This window comes from Chiloscyllium plagiosum, unplaced genomic scaffold (genome assembly GCF_037043375.1).
Source record: "Chiloscyllium plagiosum isolate Xiang-an unplaced genomic scaffold, Cpla_swu_hap1 HiC_scaffold_45, whole genome shotgun sequence".
Classification (NCBI taxonomy): Eukaryota; Metazoa; Chordata; class Chondrichthyes; order Orectolobiformes; family Hemiscylliidae; genus Chiloscyllium; species Chiloscyllium plagiosum.
Genome location: NW_028270183.1, coordinates 1859792 through 1884852, shown reverse-complemented (window position 1 = coordinate 1884852; position 25061 = coordinate 1859792). Strand labels below are relative to the sequence as shown.

The window sequence follows — 25061 nt, the reverse complement described above, 5'->3', positions numbered from 1 at the left end:
CACCCTGACACGGTCCGTACACTCTCACACCCCGACACGGTCCGTACACACACACACCCCGACACGGTCCGTACACACCCACACCCCGACACGGTCCGTACACACTCACACCCCGACACGGTCCGTACACACTCACACCCCGACACGGTCCGTACACACTCACACCCCGACACGGTCCGTACACACCCACACCCCGACACGGTCCGTACACACCCACACCCCGACACGGTCCGTACACACTCACACCCCGACACGGTCCGTACACACTCACACCCCGACACGGTCCGTACACACTCACACCCCGACACGGTCCGTACACACTCACACCCCGACACGGTCCGTACACACCCACACCCCGACACGGTCCGTACACTCCCACACCCCGACATGGTCCGTACACTCCCACACCCCGACACGGTCCGTACACACACACACCCCGACACGGTCCGTACACTCCCACACCCCGACACGGTCCGTACACACTCACACCCCGACACGGTCCGTACACACTCACACCCCGACACGGTCCGTACACACCCACACCCCGACACGGTCCGTACACACTCACACCCCGACACGGTCCGTACACACACCCACACCCCGACACGGTCCGTACACACTCACACCCCGACACGGTCCGTACACACTCACACCCCGACACGGTCCGTACACACACCCACACCCCGACACGGTCCGTACACACCCACACCCCGACACGGTCCGTACACACCCACACCCCGACACGGTCCGTACACTCCCATACCCCGACACGGTCCGTACACTCCCATACCCCGACACAGTCCGTACACACCCACACCCCGACACAGTCCGTACACACTCCCACACCCCGACACGGTCCGTACACTCCCACACCCCGACACGGTCCGTACACTCCCACACCCCGACACAGTCCGTACACTCCCACACCCCGACACGGTCCGTACACTCCCACACCCCGACACAGTCCGTACACTCCCACACCCCGACACGGTCCGTACACTCCCACACCCCGACACGGTCCGTACACTCCCACACCCCGACACAGTCCGTACACTCCCACACCCCGACACGGTCCGTACACTCCCACACCCCGACACAGTCCGTACACTCCCACACCCCGACACAGTCCGTACACACCCACACCCCGACACGGTCCGTACACTCCCACACCCCGACACGGTCCGTACACTCCCACACCCCGACACAGTCCGTACACTCCCACACCCCGACACAGTCCGTACACACTCACACCCCGACACGGTCCGTACACTCCCACACCCCGACACGGTCCGTACACTCCCACACCCCGACACGGTCCGTACACTCCCACACCCCGACACAGTCCGTACACACTCACACCCCGACACGGTCCGTACACTCCCACACCCCGACACAGTCCGTACACACTCACACCCCGACACGGTCCGTACACACCCACACCCCGACACGGTCCGTACACACTCACACCCCGACACGGTCCGTACACACACACTCCCCGACACGGTCCGTACACACCCACACCCCGACACAGTCCGTACACACTCACACCCCGACACGGTCCGTACACTCCCACACCCCGACACGGTCCGTACACACTCACACCCCGACACGGTCCGTACACTCCCACACCCCGACACGGTCCGTACACTCCCACACCCCGACACGGTCCGTACACACCCACACCCCGACACAGTCCGTACACACTCACACCCCGACACGGTCCGTACACTCCCACACCCCGACACAGTCCGTACACACTCACACCCCGACACAGTCCGTACACACTCACACCCCGACACAGTCCGTACACACTCACACCCCGACACGGTCCGTACACTCCCACACCCCGACACGGTCCGTACACACTCACACCCCGACACGGTCCGTACACACTCACACCCCGACACGGTCCGTACACACCCACACCCCGACACGGTCCGTACACACTCACACCCCGACACGGTCCGTACACACCCACACCCCGACACGGTCCGTACACACACACACCCCGACACGGTCCGTACACTCCCACACCCCGACACGGTCCGTACACACTCACACCCCGACACGGTCCGTACACTCCCACACCCCGACACGGTCCGTACACACTCACACCCCGACACGGTCCGTACACACTCACACCCCGACACGGTCCGTACACACCCACACCCCGACACGGTCCGTACACACTCACACCCCGACACGGTCCGTACACACCCACACCCCGACACGGTCCGTACACACACACACCCCGACACGGTCCGTACACACCCACACCCCGACACGGTCCGTACACACCCACACCCCGACACGGTCCGTACACACCCACACCCCGACACGGTCCGTACACACTCACACCCCGACACGGTCCGTACACTCCCACACCCCGACACGGTCCGTACACACACCCACACCCCGACACGGTCCGTACACACTCACACCCCGACACGGTCCGTACACACCCACACCCCGACACGGTCCGTACACTCCCACACCCCGACACGGTCCGTACACACCCACACCCCGACACGGTCCGTACACACACACACCCCGACACGGTCCGTACACACTCACAGTCCGTACACACTCACAACCCGACACAGTCCGTACACACCCACACCCCGACACGGTCCGTACACACTCCCACACCCCGACACGGTCCGTACACTCCCACACCCCGACACAGTCCGTACACTCTCACGCCCCAACACGGTCCGTACACACACTCACACCCCGACACGGTCCGTACACACACACACCCCGACACGGTCCGTACACACCCACACCCCGACACAGTCCGTACACTCTCACACCCCGACACGGTCCGTACACACACACCCCGACACGGTCCGTACACTCTCACACCCCGACACGGTCCGTACACTCTCACACCCCGACACGGTCCGTACACTCTCACACCCCGACACGGTCCGTACACACACCCACACCCCGACACGGTCCGTACACTCTCACACCCCGACACGGTCCGTACACACACCCACACCCCGACACGGTCCGTACACACCCACACCCCGACACGGTCCGTACACACTCACACCCCGACACGGTCCGTACACACTCACACCCCGACACGGTCCGTACACACCCACACCCCGACACGGTCCGTACACACTCACACCCCGACACAGTCCGTACACACCCACACCTCGACACGGTCCGTACACACCCACACCCCGACACGGTCCGTACACACCCACACCCCGACACGGTCCGTACACACCCACACCCCGACACGGTCCGTACACACACACACCCCGACACGGTCCGTACACTCCCACACCCCGACACGGTCCGTACACTCCCACACCCCGACACAGTCCGTACACACCCACACCCCGACACGGTCCGTACACACCCACACCCCGACACGGTCCGTACACACCCACACCCCGACACGGTCCGTACACTCCCACACCCCGACACAGTCCGTACACACCCACACCCCGACACGGTCCGTACACACACCCACACCCCGACACGGTCCGTACACACTCACACCCCGACACAGCCCGTACACACTCACACCCCGACACGGTCCGTACACACCCACACCCCGACACGGTCCGTACACACCCACACCCCGACACGGTCCGTACACACCCACACCCCGACACGGTCCGTACACACTCACACCCCGACACGGTCCGTACACTCCCACACCCCGACACGGTCCGTACACACTCACACCCCGACACGGTCCGTACACACCCACACCCCGACACGGTCCGTACACACCCACACCCCGACACGGTCCGTACACTCCCACACCCCGACACGGTCCGTACACACCCACACCCCGACACGGTCCGTACACACTCACACCCCGACACGGTCCGTACACACCCACACCCCGACACGGTCCGTACACTCCCACACCCCGACACGGTCCGTACACACCCACACCCCGACACGGTCCGTACACACCCACACCCCGACACGGTCCGTACACTCCCACACCCCGACACGGTCCGTACATACCCACACCCCGACACGGTCCGTACACACCCACACCCCGACACGGTCCGTACACTCTCACACCCCGACACGGTCCGTACACACTCACACCCCGACACGGTCCGTACACACACCCACACCCCGACACGGTCCGTACACACACCCACACCCCGACATGGTCCGTACACACTCACACCCCGACACGGTCCGTACACACTCACACCCTGACACGGTCCGTACACACCCACACCCTGACACGGTCCGTACACACCCACACCCCGATTTAGGTACATTTGCAAAAGCATGGCGGAAGTAGGGGCAGACAACGTGACTTTGTGCAGGTAGGTCATGCATTGTTAACTTGATTGACTTTTTATTGAGGAGGTGATGAGGTTGGAGCAGTGAATGTTGTTTACTTGGATTTCAGTAAGGCTAATGCAGAACAGTAGGATGCCTGGGATCCACAGTGTCTTGGCCATGTGGATCCCTACTGGGATCCCTGTTGTTTATGATATATCTAAATACCTTGGATGAAAATGTAGATGGGTGGGTTAGTAAGTTTGCAGACAAACCAAAGATCGGAAAAGTTGTGGATAGTGTAAACGATTGTCACTGGATACAGGCGAAGAAGTGGCAGATGGAGTTGAATCCAGGCAAGTCAGGTGTTGCACTTTGGGTGATCAGATGTTAACGGAAAGTATACAGTTCATGGCAGGACCCTAACCAGCATTGATATACAGACAGGTCTTGGGTTCTTGGTCCATAGCTCCCTGAAAGTGGCCACACAAGCAGATGGGGTGATAAAGGAGGCATTTGGCATATGTTTCTTTGTTTTTATTTATTTTGTTTGTTTTTATTTATTTTAACCCCCACACTACCGCCTAACTGCGGTAGTGCTTATTTTTTCCCCAGCACCCATGTTGATGTTGCAGTTTTATAAAACTTTGGTTAGGCATATTGCGTTAAGTTCTGGTCACCTCATTACAGGAAGGACGTAGAGGCTTTGGAGAGGGTGCAGATGATGTTTACTGGGATCCTGCCTGGATTAGAGGGTGTGAGCTGTAAGGAGAGGCTGGACAAGCTGGGGTGATTTTCTCGAAAGTAGCAGAGGTTGAGGGGAGACCTGGTCGAAGTTTATAAGATTATGAGAGGTGTATATGTGGGGTTGACAGAATCTTTCTCACTGAGTTGAAAGGCCTAATACCAGGCGGCATGCATTTAAGGTAAGAGAGGGGTAAGTCCAAAGGAGCTGTGAGGAGTAAGTTTGTGTACACAGAGAGTTGTAGGTGTCTGGAACACACTGGCAGGGGCAATGGTGCAGGCAGATATTAGGGACATTCAAGGGACTTTTAGATAGGATGGCAGGATATGGACCATGAGCAGACAGAAGGGATTACTAAATTGGTGTCATGTTCGGCATATCATTGTGGGTCAAAGGTCCAGTGCTATACTGTTCTGTGTTCTATCCGGACCCTCACCCCCCCAGACCCATACTTAACACTAATCCCACACTAGAGAGTAAATCGAAATTGCATGTTTCAGGGCAGTGTACTGAGAGAGGACAGTCCATCCCCCACTCCAGTCTGCATGTTGGCTATGCTACACCCTGGGCCCATTGGGGAATTGGAGAGGAAAATGTCATCTATCAAACATTACCTTCCACAGCAAGGTAAGTGTCTGCAATCCATCCAGATTAGGCTGGTGTGTAAACCACAGATCGAGAGATCCAACAGGAGCTGAGTATCAGGAGAAGAGACAGGTGAGTGAGTGAGGGGTGTGGGTTATATCAGTGTGTTACAGTGAGGGGTGTGGTAATATCAGAGAGTGTTACAGTGAGGGGTGTGGGGTATAACAGTGAGTATTACAGTGAGGGATGTGGGAGATATCAGAGAGTGTTACAGTGAGGGGTATGGGGGATATCAGAGACTGTTACAGTGAGGGGTGTGGGGGATATCAGACAGTGTTACAGCAAGGGATGTGGGGCATATTACAGAGTGTTACAGTGAGGTGTGTGGGTGATGTCAGGGAGTGTTACAGTGAGGGGTGTGGGTAATATCAGAGAGTGTTACAGTGAGGGTTGTGGGTGGTATCAGAGACTGTGACAGTGAGGGGTGTGGGTAATATATGAGAGTGTGACAGTGAGGGGTGTGCGCAATATCAGAGAGTGTTACAGTGAAGGGTGTGGGTTATATCAGTGTGTTACAGTGAGGGGTGTGGTAATATCAGAGAGTGTTACAGTGAGGGGTGTGGGTTATATCAGAGAGTGTTACAGTGAGGGTTGTGCGTAATATCAGAGAGTGTTACAGTGAGGGGTATGGGGGATATCAGAGATTGTTACAGTGAGGGATGTGGGAGATATCAGACAGTGTTACAGCAAGGGATGTGGGGCATATTACAGAGTGTTACAGTGAGGTGTGTGGGTGATGTCAGGGAGTGTTACAGTGAGGGGTGTGGGTAATATCAGTGAGTGTTACAGTGAGGGGTGTGGGTAATATCAGTGAGTGTTACAGTGAGGGGTGTGGGTTATATCAGTGAGTGTTACAGTGAGGGATGTGGGTAATATCAGAGAGTGTTACAGTGAGGGGTGTGGGTTATATCAGTGAGTGTTACAGTGAGGGGTTTGGGGCATATTACAGAGTGTTACAGTGAGAGGTGTGGGTAATATGAGTGTTACAGTGAGGAGTGTGGGTAATATCAGAGAGTGTTACAGTGAGGGGTGTGGTAATATCAGAGAATGTTACAGTGAGGGGTGTGGGTGGTATCAGAGACTGTTACAGTGAGGGGTGTGGGGTATAACAGTGAGTGTTACAGTGAGGGATGTGGGAGATATCAGAGAGTGTTACAGTGAGGGGTATGGGGGATATCAGAGATTGTTACAGTGAGGGGTGTGGGGGATATCAGACAGTGTTACAGCAAGGGATGTGGGGCATATTACAGAGTGTTACAGTGAGGTGTGTGGGTGATGTCAGGGAGTGTTACAGTGAGGGATGTGGGGTATATCAGGGGGTGTTACAGTGAGGGGTGTGGGTAATAACAGAGAGTGTTACAGTGAGCGGTGTGGGTTATATCAGTGAGTGTTACAGTGAGGGGTGTGGGTTATATCAATGAGTGTTACAGTGAGGGGTGTGGGTAATATCAGTGAGTGTTACAGTGAGGGGTGTGGGTGATGTCAGGGAGTGTTACAGTGAGGGGTGTGGGTAATATCAATGAGTGTTACAGTGAGGGGTGTGGGTAATATCAGTGAGTGTTACAGTGAGGGGTGTGGGTAATATCAGTGAGTGTTACAGTGAGGGGTGTGGGTGATGTCAGAGAGTGTTACAGTGAGGTGTGTGGGTGATATCAGAGAGTGTTACAGTGAGAGGTGTGGGTAATATCTGAGAGTGTTACAGTGAAGGGTGTGGGGTATATCAGAGTGTTACAGTGAGGGGTGTGGGGTATATCAGAGTGTTACAGTGAGGGGTGTGGGTGATATCAGAGAGTGTTACAGTGAGGGATGTGGGTGATATCAGAGAGTGTTACAGTGAGGGATGTGGGTGATATCAGAGAGTGTTACAGTGAGGGGTATGGGTGATATCAGAGAGTGTTACAGTGAGGGATGTGGGTGATATCAGAGAGTATTACAGTGAGAGGTGTGGGTGATATCAGAGGGTGTTACAGTGAGAGGTGTGGGTGATATCAGAGAGTGTTACAGTGAGAGGTGTGGGTGATATCAGAGAGTGTTACAGTGAGGGGTGTGGGTGATATCAGAGGGTGTTACAGTGAGAGGTGTGGGTGATATCAGAGAGTGTTACAGTGAGGGGTGTGGAGTATATCAGCGTGTTACAGCGAGGGATGACAGATTGTAATCTGTATTGTTATGGATGTCCACTTACTGTCTTCCGAAGTTCGAATGCTGGACACAGCACTCCATTCACTCCACAGTCTCCTATTTGTCTCCCCTTCCCGTGCACATTGTACCCGAATCTCATAGACTGTGAATGGCTGCAGATCCTCCAACTCGTAAGTTGTTGAATGGATTCCAATTTCATCCTGTGAAATCTTTAATGTAATGTAGCAAATGTGGTTATTTTCTGGAGAACTCTGTATAGGGAGGAGCTCCCTGTTAACCTTCACAGTTTGTTTTGTGATGTGGAGGAGCAGGTGTCAGACTGGGGAGGACAAAGTTAAAAATCACACAACACCAGGTTACAGTCCAACAGGTTTATTCGGAAGTACTAGGTTCGGGAGCGACGCTCCTTCATCAGGTAGCTAGTGGGGTAGGATCATTGGACATAGAATTGAGAGTAAACAATCAAATTGTCAAATAACTGATCCGATGTATTGAACAAACTTAGATTGTTGTTCAGTCTTTAATCACTTAGAATGGGGATGCAGGTTTCAATTCATTAATATGTGAATCCCAGAACTTCTTTCAAATCACAGTCTGGAGATAACAACGTTTTATCAAAAAGGTGACATCTCAGCTAAGACAATGCATTAAAGCTGTGAGGTTAGAGTCTGTCTGTATCCCAATCTTGAGTCAGACTGATTCTATTTCCAAAATAGTAATTTATAAAATGAAACATGGACTGACTGCCTACAGATTGGCTGCTTTTTGAGCAAAATAGAATGTATCTGCAAAGGCAAATCTGAAAATACAAATTCACCCTACAGACTTATATGTGTGTGTTCTAAGTGATTAAGATTCAACAGCAATCTAGGTTTGTTCAATACATTGCATCAATTGTATGACACTTTGATCTTTTACTCTAAACTTTGTGACTTATGATCCTGCCCCACTAGCTACCTGCTGAAGGCTTGTACTTCCAAATAAACCTGTTGGACTATAACCTGGTGTTGTGTGATTTTTAACTTTTTTATGTGTCAGTATCCGAGTGAGTGGGCAATTCCTTCTGATCAGTTATTAAACTGTGTAATTTTTGAAAGCTGTCAGCCTCTACTTTGCTCACTGAGTACAGAAGCAGGTTAGGTGATATTTTGGTCCATCTCTACAGTGACATCTTCCTCACCAGTAGCAGCACAGAGATTCCCGCTGGCTCCAGTGAATCCAGTGGGGGACTCTGCATGGGTCTGTGCAACAGTGTGAATTGGAAAAGGAAGGACGGGAGAGAAGCTGCTGCTGTCAGGATTGAAAGTGAGAGGGCCACCTTTCAGGTGACCCATGGGTTCTTGTTTGAGGGATGCATGGCCCAGGTCTTGGGGCCTCCACCTCAGAAGACCAATGATTCAGGAACAAGTAAAACCAAAAAGAAACTTAGTGGGTCTTGCAGCATCTAATGAATGAGAGACATTAACATTTTTTCCAATGCAATATGCCTCTTCTTCAGAACCTAGGTTTTTATTTCACATTTCCAGTGATTTTGCCTTTATTCATAGAGTTCAGGAGCATCGATTACAGGTGGAATTCAAGTCGTGTACATTGTGCTTAGACAATAGCTAAATGCAAGATGTATGTGATTCGCTGCACCGCACATGTCTGATAACCTTCAGACAAGCCAGCAGCAGTGACTTGTCTGGATAAACCCGCAGGTTCCAGATTTCAGGAAATGATTAGATTCCCTACAGTGTGTAAACAGGCCCTTCGGCCCAACAAGTCCACACCGACCCGCCGAAGAGCAACCCACCCAGACCCATTTCCCTACACCTAACACTATAGACAATTTAGCATGGCCAATTCACCGAACCTGCACATCTTTAGACTGTGGGAGGAAACCGGAGCACCCAGAGGAAACCCAAGCAGACACAGGGGGAATGTGCAAACTCCACACAGACAGTTGCCCGAGGCGGAAATTGAATCTGGGTCCCTGGTGCTGCGAGGCAGCAGTGCTAACCACTGGGCCACCATGCCGCCCTGATGCTGAGAAAATTGGGGCTTGTGTGATATCATTTGTCAATTTAAAAGCTGTTTCAGCATTGACAACCTTGTCAGTCTCACATGATGTGACTGGGCTCAAGTCTCTGATGATACCAATCAGATATTTGTAAAACATGGAGGCTCACTTCAAATCAGCAATTCGTTTTGCTGGAATACCTCAGTGAAGTGACTCTGCGTGGGAATGTCACCTACATGATTAGGAGAGTCATTGTAAGATCAGAAAATCAGACAAGGCCCTTCAAGAATATAAAGGAAGCAGGCAAGAAACAGGAATTAGGATGAAAAGGGCCCAGGAAATGCCCTTGGCAAATAGGATTCAGGAGAATCCCAGGGCATCTTACACATATAGTGGGAGCAAGAGGGCAGGTAGGTACACTCAAGGACAAAGGAAGGAACTTATGCATAGAGTGAGAGGAAGTGAAAACTTCACATTGGTATTTACCAAGGAGCAGGACACGGATGAGGGTAAGATTAGGATGGGGTATGTTGATATTCTAGGACCTGTCGATAGATAACTCCCCAGAGCCCTTGGGATCTATCCCAGGATACTGAGGGAGGCAAGAGAGGAGATTGCTGGGGCCTTGACAAAGATCTTTATATCCTCTTTAACCACTGCTAAGGTTCCAGACTGGAGAATAGCTAATGTTGTTCCTTTGCTTAAGAAGGGCAACAGGGATAATCCAGGAAATTATAGGTCAGTGAGTCTTACATCAGTGGTAGGGAAATAATTGGAGAGACTTTTAGGTAGAGGATTTATTCACATTTGGATGACAGATGAGGTGAAGCATTTGGGAGGTCAAATGCAAGAGGAAAGGATACCGTAAATGGCAGAATCCTTAGGAACAGAGGGATCTTGGGCTGCAAGTCCATTTCCTGTGTGGTACTAGGATAAAAGGTCGACACAACATCGAGGGCTGAAGAGCCTGTACTGTGCTGTACTGTTCTATGTTCGATGATCTGTTGGGGTTTATCACCCAGCCTGTGTTTATCATACCTTGCTGTCACTTGCTACTCTCACCATCTAAAGAGCACACCAATACTTGACTCCCTTAAAGGGCTCAAACAGATAGGGCAAAGACTGACTTACCTCAGTCCAGAAAAAGTCACCTACAACTCTGTACTGAAGCTTAAACTGGAGGGTTTTTGATGAATCGAGGTTGTTGGGTTTCTGCCATGTAATAAATATGGATTTTGAAGTGTTCGGTGTCAATTCTCCAGTCACAGCAGCTGGAGACAGAGGCTTCACTAAAGGAACAATACAGCAGTTTCAGAAAGTGTAAGCAGTTGGAAAGACAGCCATTACCATTGACTACATCTATTCCAACCCAAGACTGGCTCTTCAATAATTTGAGCCATCTGGCTCCAGATTCCATCACTGCATCTGCATGAAACCTCACTAACTCATCATGATCAAGACAGAAGCCAGCCAGGATTACCATGCTATAGCTGTTGAGGTAAGGCAATATTTTTACCTTTGAAAGTATGGACTTTTAGCCCAATGAGAGTCAGTCTGTGTGAAAACTGTATCCCAGTCAGTGTCAGTGTATGTTGAATTGTACCACACTCTTGATAGTACCAAGAGACACTATCTGCGGAACCTGTATCCCAGTATTAGTCAGCATGTGGGCAATTCATACCTCTATGAGAGCCAGGCTGGGTGTTGAATTATACTTCAGTGAGAATCAGTGTGTGTAGATCTGCATTCCAGTGAGTGTCAGTATGTGTTGGATCATACCCTAGTGAGAAATCAATGTATGTGGGACCTGTACCACAGTGAGAGGAAGAGTTACAGGCTATTGAATGTTTGTGAGTAAAGTTGTTGTTTAGTGTGACCAGGGCTATGTGGTTGGTTGTTAGCCAGAGTTGATAGAGTTCACCTGACCTCCCCATCAAATTTCACCCTTACAGATATGCAGCCAAATCACTCTCAGCTCAGTTCAAATCCTGGTCACAGGGATGATAGATAAAAGTTTAGTCCACTCTGCAAATGAGTTCCCTCACTGAATTGACACAAAAATGGCTAAAGTGCCTGGTACAGTTATCCAAAGGTCTTTTGTTTAGCTAGTTGTGCATTGTGTGACAGAAATGCTAACCATTGATTATGACAACAATCTCTGTACCTATGTCATCAATGATGAATTCCAGTCTTTTTAAGCTTTCCTCTCTCTCTGTGCCACTGGTCTTTACCCAGGCAACGTAGGTTCTTCCTGCAGTGAATTGCTTCCTCTCCAACATCAATGAATGTAAACAGGTCGATATTTCAGTTGGGTCAGTGCTGTGGGAAGAAGAGTAGGCCATCAATGTGCTTGAAAGGATTCCTCCCAACTCAAGCAGCACAGACAGTTATACTGCTCACTTGTTCCAAGGCAGGTTGTTAATGGCCACAGGATCTAGCAAGAGTTGGCCAATTCCTGCATAAATCGTGCCCCCCCAGGTTTCGAAAATCTCAAAGTTCAAAACAGTAGGTAAAAAGTGTAGTTAGGTAAAAATAGGAAGAGACTTGAACCATTTACTCTCAAGCCTTTTCACTGTCCAACTAGATGATGACTAATCTGTCATCTCAGTCCCAAGCTGTCTAGCGAACATTCATCAAACTCTTGACTTGAATTTTTCAATTGCCCCCAGCCTCAACAACTTTCTCAGGGGCAGAGTTCCACATTTCTCCTTCCCTTTGTCTGAATAGGTACTTCCTGATGTTATCCTGGTATTTCTGAGTAAAGAGAAGACCTGGTGGGGAGAAGACCAAAATTGGAGGTGTAGTGGACAGCAAAGAAGGTTACCTCAGATTACAATGGGATCTTGATCAGACGGGCCAATGGGCTGAGGGTAGCAGATGGAGTTTAATTTAGATAAATGTGAGGTGCTGCATTTTGGAAGAGCAAATCAGAGCAGGACTTATACACTTAATGAGAAGTTCCTAGGGAGTGTTACTGAACAAAGACATCTTGGAGTGCAGGTTCATAGCTCTTTGAAAGTAAGGCCACAGGTAGATAGGATAATGAAGAAGGCGTTTGGTATGTTTTCCTTTATTGGTCAGAGTATTGAGTACAGGAGTTGGGAGGTCATATTGCAACTGTACAGGTCATTGGTTAGGCCACTTTTGGAATATTGCGTGCAATTCTGGTCTCCTTCCTATCGGAAGGATGTTGTGAAAGGGTTCAGAAAAGATTTACAAGGATGTTGCCAGGGTTGGAGGGCTTGATCTATAGGGAGAGGCTGAACAGGCTGGGGCTGTTTTCCCTGGAGCATCAGAGGCTGAGAGATTTATAATTTTTTTTAAAAATACATTGCATCAGTTGTGTGACAGTTCTTTAACTATAAATTCTGTGTCCTGTGATCCTGTCCCACTTTCTGATGAAGGAGCAGTGCTCCAAAAGCTTGTATTTCCAAATAAACCTGCTGGACTATAACCTGGTGTTGTGTGATTTTTAACTTTGTACTCCCTGTGTTATCAAGTTCCACACGGTCTCTCTTGTAAAGGCATTTGTCCTAAATTCCCTACTGGATTCATTTGCCATCTTATATTGGTGCTCCCAGATCTCGTCTTGGTTACAACTGGAAACATCTTCCATTATATTAACCCCAAACTCCCCCACAATTTTGAAGACCTCGATTTGGTCTCTTAGAGTCATAGAGACGTACAGCATGGAAAAAACCCTTCGGTCCACCTCACCCAACTAGATATCCTAAACTAATCTAGTTCCATTTTCCAGCACTTGGTCCATATCCTTCTAAGGTTAGAGTGGTGCTGGAAAAGCACAGCAGTTCAGGCAGCATCCAAGGAGCACGAAACATCAATTTTCCTGCTCCTTGGATGCTGCCTGAACTGCTGTGCTTTTCCAGCACCACTCTAATCTAGGATCTGGTTTCCAGCATCTGCAGTCCTTGTTTTTACCATATCATTCTCAACCCTTGCTATTCATATATCCATCCAGATGCCTTTTAAATGCTGCAATTGTACCAGCTCCACCATTTCCTCTGACAGCTCATTCCATACACACACCACCCTCTGTGTGAAAAAGTTGCCCCTTAGGACCCTTTTATATCTTTCCCCTCTCACCCTAAACCTATACCCTCTAGTTTTGGACTCCCCAACCCAGGGAAAAGACCTTGTCTATTTATCCTATCCATGCCCCTTATGATTTTATAAACTTCTATAAGGTCACCCCTCAGCCTCTGATGCTCCAGGGAAACCAGCCCTAGCTTATTCAACCTCTCCCTATAGCTCAGATCCTCTAACCCTGGCAACATCCTTGTAAATCTTTTCTGAACCCTTTCAAGTTTCACAACATCCTTCCGATAGGAAGGAGACCAGAATTACACACAATATTCCAAAAGTGGCCTAACCAATGTCCTGTACAGCCGCAACATGACCTCCCAACTCCTGTACTCAGTGATCTGACCAATAAAGGAAAGCATACCAAATGCCCATCCTATAGCTCAAATCCTCCAACCCTGGCAATATACTTGTAAATCTTTTCACGTTTCACAACATCTTTCCGATAGGAAGGAGACCAGAACTGCACGCAATATTCCAACAGTTGCCTAACCAACGTCCTGTACAGCTGCAACATGACCTCCCAACTCCTGAACTCAATACTCTGACCAATAAAGGAAAACATACCAAACGCCGTCTTCACTATCCTATCTACCTGCGACTCCATTTTCAAGGAACTATGAACCTGCACTCCAAGGTCTCTTTTTCAGCAACACTCCCAGGACCTTGTCATTAAGTGTATAAATCCTGCTCTGAATTGCTTTTCCAAAATGCAGCACCTTGCATTTATCTAAATTAAACTCCATCTGTCACTTCTCGGCCTATTGGACCATCTGATCAAGATCCCGTTGTACTCTGAGATAACCTTCTTCGCTGAAAACTACACCTGCAATTTTGGTCTTCTCCCCACCAGGTCTTCTATTTACTCAGAAAGAGCAGGATTAAGTCCACATGTAACCATTGGGTACCATCTGGTTTTGGCACCTTTACTACGAGTGAGCTCCAGTCACTGTAATTCACTTCGATTGGAACATGCGTTCAATCTCCTTTTGAACCTGTGCCAACTTTAGAGGGTTATGCATATAAGAATGTTGCTAAATCAGAACAGCATCTCCTGTAATTACATTATGCATAGTTAGGTTAGTATTTAAAATTTAAAAGCTTCTTCAAATAGATCGAGCCAAACCTTTCGGAACCTGTGTCTTGTAAACCAAGGGCAACACAAACCTTGTTAAAGGAGCAACATGGGAGCAAGTACAGGGCAGTTGGATTGAATGGCCTGTTTTGGTGCTAGAAATTCTATTTCATAGTTTTAAAGCTTTGGCCCCTGGTTTTAGACTCCCCACTAGAGGTAATATTATTGTTCGATTTATTTGATCATCTGACCCATCTCCATTTGATCACTCCTTAACGTTTTATACTTCAGGCAACCCTGTTCAAGCTTGTTTCTGTAACCTGCCTCATAATTTCAGTCTTTCAGACAGTCAGGAGAGAATAGATTTTACCTGACGATTGCAGTTTCAGGAGAAGCATGAAGAGTGACTTGCCACACGTTCTTTTCTCCCTCATTTCCCCCAGTTCTATCGAAGATATGAACTTACACTGGGTACAGTTTCACAGTTGGAAATAGAAAACACTGAAAATTCTCAACAGGTCAAGGAGCAGATCTAGAGAGACAAAGAGTTAATATCATCCCCTCAGTACTGCAGGAATGGAAATTTGGATTATGTGATGAAAGTAGAAAAGATGGTTTCAGATTGTTCTGACTGAGTTCTGATTAAAGAGCACAGAATCCTATGTGCCCCCTCAACCCATGTACCTCTCTGACAGGGTCTGACTGTGCACTTGCTGAAACAATATAAGGGGATCACTTACCTGCCCTTCTCCTGAAAATAGAAGGTGTAGTTTGTTGGGGTAACATCACTTGGATTCCAGGTACAATTCACTGCCGAATTCTTGTGGAATCTGAAGCAGAATAGGTCTTGGGATGGGTCTGAGTAATAATAAGGAATAAAGTGAGTGAAACACTTTCCAGCCTTAAAGGGGAAGAGCCAACTCTCTCTGGCCTTGCCTTTCCTCCAAGAGCCCGGAGTCACAGGGCGACAGGTGACAACTGTTTAGCCCTGAGGAAGGGCTTTTGCCCGAAATGTCGATGTTCCTGCTTCTCGGATGCTGTCTGACTTGCTGTGCTTTTCCAGCACCACTCTAATCTAAACTCTGATCTCCAGCATCTGAAGTCCTTATTTTCACCACAACTGTTTAGTAGTTCAGTCACCCTCCAGCCTGGCCTCAGTACAACAGCATCAAGGATCTGGTTGTTCCCAGTGACTGAAATGACACTGTCTTTGATATAGAGCTGCAATCATCACTTCAGAAGCTGTAGCATTGGTGAAAAGACACTGAATAATGTAGTAGTGACTCACACCTAGGACTCACCATCCCTGGGCCTGGGCAGAAACCCTCCCCAGGCCTCACTGTAACAGAGGGAGCGACAGAAAACTACACCCAGGACTCACCATCAATTGGTTAGAGATAGGGAGCCACTCTATGCCTTAACCATCCTGGCCTAGTCACAGATACACCTCCCCACCACAACCAACCTGGACTGGGCCGAGAATCTACAGCTTGAAGAGAAGCCAGTGCCAGTATCAAAGGCTGCAGTGTCATTCAGGGATATTTTATGGCAGCTAAAATCCAGATCAGAATTATTAGACAGGTGACCTAAAAACAAAACTGCAAAAATAATGAAAGAAGGTATTGTGTCAATTATCAGCACCACCCAGACTGACCATTCATCTGCACAGACCAGGATCCAAATACATCTTTTCAAATCCTGAATATACCTGCCCTCTGATTGAAATCTTCTACATAAGATCTTATAACGCTGTGCAATTCTTCACCACTCTACTGAAGGACACAAAGTGCTTTGGTCTATAAAAGCAAAGTACTGTGGGTGCTGGAAATCTGTGATAAAAACAGAAAGTGCTGGAGAAACTCAACAGATTTCAGTTGCTGCCAGACCTGCTGAGTCTTTGCAGCATTTTCTGTTTGTTCTTCTGCTTCTTTTATCCTTCCATGATTTTGAACATTTCTGCTTAATCACCCAAAATTTAGTTCGGCCATATCTGAAATTTAGTGTACAGTTCTGGTCAGCAGACTACCGGAAGGATGTGAAGGCTCTGGAGAGGGTACAGAAACAGTTTACCAGGATGTTGTCTGGTTTGGAGGGTATTAGCTACGAAGAGAGATTGGACAAGTTTAGTTTGTTTTCACGAGAACGTCAGAGGCTGAGGGGCAACCTGAGAGAAGTTTACTAAATTATGAGAGGTCTAGATACTCAGAGTCTTGTTCCCAGGGTAGATTTCTATGGGGCACAGGTTAAAGGTAAAAGGGGTAAGTTCAAAGGAGATGTGAAAGGCAAGGTTTTTACACAGAGGGTAGTAAATGCATGGAATGTGCTGCCAGTGGAGATGGTGGAGGAAGACACAAAAGTAACATTTAGGAGACATTTTGACAGATATATGAAGAGATAGGGAGTATTTCATTTGATTTATTACTGTCACCTGTACTGAGGTGCAGTGAAAAGTGTTGTGGATTGTGCTTTACAGGCAAATTGTGCTAAATAAGTGCGCCTGGGTAATAGTGCAGCATACAGTGTCACAGCGGCTGGGAGGATGCAGAGAGAGCTTATGGAAACATCTGTGGACAGCAATCAGAGTTAATGTTTCAGGTCGAATGACTCTTCTTTGGTTTTATTTTAATAATCTTATTGAATGTGAGAGCAGACTTGCATCATTGAGTCATGCTCCTAGTTTGGACCATTAATATCGGTTCTGTATTAATGATTGATTTTTATATCCTACAGCTCTTATGGTTAAAACTTAGAAATCAATTGTCATTTGTTTTTGTACCCCATCACCTCAAGTTTTCCTTTAATGTACTGTCAACCCATCTCCCCAAATAGCTCTCCCCAGTAACGGAGTCAACTCTTATTCAAAGTCTTATTACAGCTGTCCTTTTACCAAACTACAATATCTCACTCTTACTGACACTGAATGCAGCAACCTGTTTTTAACAAAAGCCCTCGTCTTGTCAAAATCTTTTTATGGCTCTCTTTCATCTTCAAAAAAAAAATCTGTTATACTAACCATCTTAGTATCATTTCCATTCTCTCTAAACATATCTCCAAATGCTCAGAAGTAACTCAGACAGCATCCAGTGAGATAAATGGCCCAGCCATGCTGAAAACTGCCCTTAACTGTTACTTTTTGCTTAATTCTAACAATTTTAATACATTTTTCTGTTCTCTTCTCATTCCATTCTGTAACATTCCTTTAGTGAGCACTAATACAGAATGATCAATGGCTGTGAATCTGAAAGTAGAACTGTACCTGCTTGTGTTTCCTGCTGTATCAGTACAACTGCAATAAGCAGCATCTCACAAACTGTTCCCATAATGTCATGAATCACCTGTCAGAGGGAACAGAAGACTGGTGTTACAACAGACAACAGGTAAGGATGCCCGGAGGCATTGTACATTGGGGAAACCAAGCAAAGGCTACGACAACGGATGAATGGGCACCGCACAACAATCAACAGACAGGAGGGTTCCCTCCCAGTTGGGGAACACTTCAGTGGTCCAGGACATTTGGCCTCGGACCTTCGGGTGACCATCCTCCAAGGCGGACTTTGGGACAGGCAGCAGCAAAAAGTGGCCGAGCAGAGGCTGATAGCTAAGTTCAGTACCCATCGGGAGGGCCTCAACCGGGACCTTGGGTTCATGTCACATTACAGGTGACAACTACTGCACTATACACACAGACACTCCTGCGCATGCGTGCACACATACAGGCACTCCTATACACAGACACAGACACTCACAAACACTCCTACAGACACACACACTCCCACAGTCACACATGCACCCTCTCACAGACTAGACACTTTACACTCACACACACATATACACTCTCTCACAGACACTCACAAAACCCAACCCGGGAAACACACACAGACATATACACACACACACACACACACACACACACACACACACACACTCAAAAACCCACATGCACACAGACACATAAATATTTGTGGGTTGAATTTGTACTTTGCTCAAAAACTGCATGAATCCATGCTAGACCCTGTTAACTTACTTTTTAGATTAGAATCAGTCTAAACATTATGGCACAGACAGGGAATACAGGGGGCTAACGCCTTCAATATCTCAAAATCTTATCTGGGCTGACACCAATTGTTACAGTTAACCTGAGAATGTAATTTTTAAAAAACGTTTTGTGGCTTTCATATGAAAGAAGTGAAACTATCATGGTCATTCTAACAAATGAGACTTAACAAACAATCAAGGTATTTTTCAATGTATAATTTCAGTTACATCACACTGTAAACTTTTGCTATAAATTCTGTGTCTTACAATTGTGCCCTCCACAACCCCCTGATGAAGGAGCGTCGCTCCGAAAGCTAGTGCTTCCAATTAAACCTGTTGGACTATAACCTGGTGTTATGTGATTTGTAACTTTGTACACCCCAGTCCAACACTGGCATCTCCAAATCATGCAACAGTCTAGAGTTTGTTGTGTTTCTATTAATAACTGCTGCTATCTTGTTGCTTGTGTCTTTGTTTACTCAAGTGGGATTCCCCAGTGGAGGATCTATGATCCAGTCAATAGATCTGACTTTAATTAAATTTATCGTTGTCACATGTACCTAGGTACAGTGAAATGTTTTGTTTTCCATGGAGTCCAAGCAGTTCATACCATTCAAAGTTCATAAGGTAATAGTACAGGAGGAATACAATGTTACAGCTGCAAAGAAGGTGCACAAAAAGCAAGATTTCAAATATGAGAGGTCCATTTAGAAGTCTAGGACCAGCAAGGAAGAAGCTGTTCTTGAATCTGTTTGTATCTTCTGCCTGACGGAAGAGGTTGGAAGAGATTATAACCGGGAGGGGTCTTTGATGATGTTGCTGTCTTCTGAAGTAGCGAGAGGTGTAGATGGAGTCAATGGATGAAAGGTTGGCTTGCGTGATTGACTGGGCTGTGTTCACAACTCTGTAGCTTCTTATGGTCCTCGCCAGAGCAGTTGCCAAACCAAGCCGCAATGCATCTTCATAGAATGCTTTCAACGGTGCATCTATAAAGGTTGTTGAGAGTCCTTATGGATGTGCCGAATTTTGTGAGTCACCTGTGGAAGCAGAGGTCTTGATGGTCACACCTCTGTGGGTGGCCCAGGACAGATTGTTGGTGATCATCACTCCTAGAAACTTGATGCTGTTGACCCTCTCCACCTGAGCTCCATTGGTGTAGACAGGGGCGTGCCCTCCATCTTGCTTCCTGAAGTCAATGGCTAGAGCATTGTCAGTTGTCGATCATTTCAAAATAATGTACAGAGATAAATATTCATCTGCACATTCACTGGAGCATCAGACTGAGAGAATTTCTGCTGAAAACCCGACTTATGCATAACTTGCCCACAGTGTCTATGAAATTAACCATCTAACTACACTCTAACTTCAAGGAAAAAAATGGGAAGGCCAGACAGATTGTCAGCAAGATATGGAGAGACACAGAATAAAAAATTAGCTGAGACAGAAGAGACAGCAAAAACAAGACAGAAACAGATAATTGTATTGAGAGATAGTGATGCATATGGTAGAGAAAGAATGTTGGAGAGATTTACTGCTAATATTTTTAAAATGAAGCTTCTTTATTGTCTGGTTCCCTGAATGTAGTTTTTATTTAGTTTGTTTACAGGATGTGGAAATCAAAGGCAAGGTCAGCATTTATTGATCATTCCTAATGCCTTAAAATGATTATGGTGAACTGTGATCTCCAAATGAACTCTCAGCCAGTTCAGAGAGGGCATGCACAGTGTCACATCAAAACTAACCTGGACGTGGTTCTCTATAATATGTACTTCACTTTGTTTTCTGGCTGTTTCCTGTTATGACAAACCCAGAGCTGCAAAGTTGCTTCTTTAATCCGATCCCAAAACTTTTAACCTCTCATTGAACAAGGATCTATTCATCTTTGCCTTAAAAATATTCAAGGACTCTGCTTCCATCAGCTTTTCAGCAAGAGAGTTCCAAAGACTCAGAAGTGTAGTTACTTAAACATGAATTTAATAAGCAAAGTTCAACCCGTGTGGTCTCGAGGAGATTAACCACAACACAAACCTGAGAATTGTTTTTTGCCTCATCTCGGTTTTAAATTGGTCATCTCTGATGTTTAAAGTGTGACCCTTGGTTTTAGATTTCCAGATAAGAGGAAAGATCCTCTGCACGTCCATTCTGTCAAGATCCCTGAGGAATGTGAATGTTCCAATGAAATTGCACTTCTAAATTCCAACAGCCACAAATCCAACCTGTCATAAAACAGCCCTCCAACTCTGGGTATTAGTCTGGTAAACCTTCCCTGAACTATTTTCAATGCATTTACATTCAGTCTTAAATGAGGTGACTAAGACTGCACAGAGTATTCCAGATGATGTCTCACCTGTGCCTACAAACTCCCTATCTTTGTTCTCAATTCTCCTTGTGATGTATGATAACATTCTATTAGCTTTTCTAATTACTTGCTATACCTGCACACTAAACTTCTGTGATTCACGCACAAGGACCCATACAGCCCAATCCATCTGTATTTACCCCAAGTGAGGAAGGACAGTGGGATCTTCATCCCTGTCACTGACAATCTGTACAGGTCCCTGCGCCAAATCACTGAAATGTGAATGTGTGGATCTGGCCTGAGAATACAATCAGGCATTATGAGAGCTCGACCAATCAAACAACCTATGACCATGTCTGCGGAAACGAGAAGATTAGAGATTAGAATATTCATAATCACAGGCACCACCACATTCATTCCTAGCTGAGGACAGAATAGATCACTGTTAAACGGTGCACAGCTAGTCCCTAACAACAGTAATTTAGCAAAGAATACATGCCATTTTTGACATGGTGGTTGAGAAATGGATATTAGCCAGAAGATTGTACAGGCCTCCTTTCCTCTTCTCCAGACTAGTTATGTGGAATTGTTTACATCTAAATTACCTGGCAGAATTAACCTCAGTTCAATATCTAATCTGAGAGAGAGTACCTCAACCGTGTATGATCCCCTCAGTAGTGACCCTCCAACATTGCAGCACACACAAAGCACTGACCCTCTGACAGTACAGCACTCCCTCAGTACTGACACTCCAGCAGTGTCATCGTTCTTCACCTTCCAACAGTGCAGTAGTCTTTCATTACTAATCCTCCAACACTAAAGCCCCATCCTCATTACTGATCTCCAACAGTAACGCACTCCCTCATAACTGATACTCCCACAGTAAAACCCCCTCATTACTGATACTCCCATAGTAAAGCCCCCCCATTACTGATCTCCAACAGTAAAGCCACTCCTCATTACTGATACTCCCACAGTAAAGCCCCCCCCATTACTGATCTCCAACAGTAAAGCCACTCCTCATTACTGATACTCCCACAGTAAAGCCCCCCCATTACTGATCTCCAACAGTAAAGCCACTCCTCATTACTGATACTCCCACAGTAAAGCCCCCCCATTACTGATCCTCCAACAGTAAAGCCCCCCTCATTACTAATCCTCCCACAGTAAAGCCACTCCTCATTACTGATACTCCCACAGTAAAGCCCCCTCATTACTGATCCTCCAACAGTAAAGCCCCCCTCATTACTGATCTCCCACAGTAAAGCCTTTTACTGATCCTCCAACAGTAAAGCCCTCCCTCATTACTGATACTCCCACAGTAAAGCCCCCCCATTACTGATCCTCCAACAGTAAAGCCCCCCTCATTACTGATCTCCCACAGTAAAGCCCTCCCTCATTACTGATACTCCCACAGTAAAGCCCCCCCATTACTGATCCTCCAACAGTAAAGCCCCCCCATTACTGATACTCCCACAGTAAAGCCCCCCCATTACTGATCCTCCAACAGTAAAGCCCCCCCATTACTGATACTCCCACAGTAAAGCCCTCCCTCATTACTGATCTCCCACAGTAAAGCCTTTTACTGATCCTCCAACAGTAAAGCCCTCCCTCATTACTGATACTCCCACAGTAAAGCCCCTCCTCATTACTGATCTCCCACAGTAATGCCCCCCCATTACTGATAATCCAACAGTAAAGCCCCCCCTCATTACTAATCCTCCCACAGTAATGCCCCCCCATTACTGGTAATCCAACAGTAAAGCCCCCCCTCATTACTAATCCTCCCACAGTAAAGACCCCCCATTACTGATCTCCCACAGTAAAGCCCCCCCATTACTGATCTCCAACAGTAAAGCCCCCCCTCATTACTGATACTCCCACAGTAAAGCCCCCCCATTACTGATCTCCAACAGTAAAGCCCCCCTAATTACTAATCCTCCCACAGTAAAGCCCCCCCATTACTAATTCTCCCACAGTAAAGCCCTCCCTCATTACTGATACTCCCACAGTAAAGCCCCCCCATTACTAATATCCAACAGTAAAGCCCCCCTCATTACTGATACTCCAACAGTAAAGCCCTCCCCTTACTGATACTCCCACAGTAAAGCCCCCCCATTACTAATCTCCAACAGTAAAGCCACCCTAATTACTAATCCTCCCACAGTAAAGCCCTCCCATTACTTATCTCCAACAGTAAAGCACCCCCTCACTACTGATACTCCAACAGTAAAGCCTCCCTCATTACTGATTTCCCACAGTAAAGCCCTCCCTCATTACTGATTTCCCACAGTAAATTGCCCTCCCATTACTGATCTCCAACAGTAAAGCCCCCCTCATTACTCATCCTCCAACAGTAAGGCACTGCCTCAGCCCTGACTTTCCAACTTGTCCTTACCCTAGAACGTTTTGGCGCTGTCTTCATTCTGTCTGTGCAAACGTCTGGCATTCACTTAGTATTGACTCTCCAATAGAGCATTAATCTGCCCAAACTGACCATCCAACAATGCAACATGCCTTCAGTGCTGTACTGCAGCATCAGCTGTGATGATGTGCTCAGATCCATAGAATGAACTTCATTGCCTCTTCACTCAGGAGTGAGTTTACCAAAGCTAAGCTCACAGATCGAGGTGCCCCATTTCACTGAGACATAGAGGTGTTGGGAGGCATCATGGAAGGCTTACCTGGTGCCGGATTTATGTGCTCGTGAGGAAGCAGATGTAATTTAACTGAGAAACTGAAAACAATGCTGGAAACACAAGACAGGAAGCTGTCAGCTTTGCAATTACATTTCTGAGAATGACAATGAAAATACTTTCAGTAGATGCAAGGAAGTGAAAAGCCGCAAGTCACAGGAAGTGATCAGCAAAGCGTGCTCCTGACAGCCCTGCACTAATGCTGCAGTGTTGACAGTGTAGTGCTGAGAAAGCACAGCAGGTCAGAGAGTTCCTCCTTCCTGATGAAGGGCTCTTGCCCGAAACATCAATTCTCCTGTTTCTCAGATGCTGCCTGACCTGCTGTTCTTTTCCAGCACCACACTCTCAACTCTGATCTCCAGAATCTGCAGTCCTCACTTTCTCCTAGTTGACTACTAACACTGCAGTGACAAAACCCAATTGCTGGGGGAGGCTTCACAAAGTCTGAGTGGAGGAACAAGATCAAGATCCATTGGGGGGTTCCCAGGGGAAATGAAACTTTGGGCATCTTGTGCATCTTGCTACAGTGTCAGATATCCTCTAGTAGGCATGGGATATTTACCAGCAGCTCTGACCCTCTCCCCAGTAGGAAATAAATGTTTACCATCAGCCCTGATCCTCTCCCCAGTAAGAATTGGGTATTTACCAGCAGCCCCGACCTTTCCCCAGTGGGAAATGAATTGGGTATTTACCAGCAGCCCTCATACAAATAACCTGCTGGAAATGCTAGGAGACAGAGGGTCAAGCCTGAAGGAGGGACTGAAAGAAATCCAAATTATTAGTCAAGAAATGGTATTTAGGAAATTGATGGAATAAGTCCCCAGGCCGTAATGCTGTGCATTCTAGAGTACTTATAGAAGTGGCCTAGAAGTGTCCATGCCATGTGCGAGAAAGGCGAGGAATAGGGAGAGAGAGAGAGGAGTTTAACATGTGGCTACAGGGATGGTGCAAGAGAGAGTGTTTTGGAAATCTGGAAAATTGTGGCTCGTTCTAGGGTAGGTGGGATCTCTACAAAAAGGATGATCTTTACCTGAACCAGAGGGGGACTA

At 47.5% G+C, this 25061-nt stretch overlaps 1 protein-coding gene across 5 annotated transcripts in view; it reads right to left on the bottom strand.

Annotated features, from left to right (window-relative positions):
* The window catches only part of LOC122552393 (interleukin-12 receptor subunit beta-2-like), an 80923-nt gene extending 56818 nt beyond the window's left edge, over positions 1-24105 (bottom strand). For 2 of the 5 annotated variants that reach the window (XM_087983495.1, XM_087983497.1), the window contains exons 1-7: positions 24001-24105; positions 18239-18317; positions 15723-15840; positions 11971-12125; positions 10938-11095; positions 7848-8013; positions 5632-5711 (exon numbers count right to left, since the gene is read on the bottom strand). In XM_087983495.1, coding sequence (XP_087839621.1) covers positions 5632-5711; positions 7848-8013; positions 10938-11095; positions 11971-12125; positions 15723-15840; positions 18239-18302 — 741 coding nt within the window. In that variant the 5' untranslated portion in view covers positions 18303-18317; positions 24001-24105. Of the gene's footprint in view, positions 1-5631; positions 5712-7847; positions 8014-10937; positions 11096-11970; positions 12126-15352; positions 15515-15722; positions 15844-18238; positions 18318-24000 lie in introns of those variants that run through there. The other 3 variants (XM_087983496.1, XM_087983498.1, XM_087983499.1) reach the window with 3 other exon arrangements.
* Positions 24106-25061: the final 956 nt, after the last annotated feature.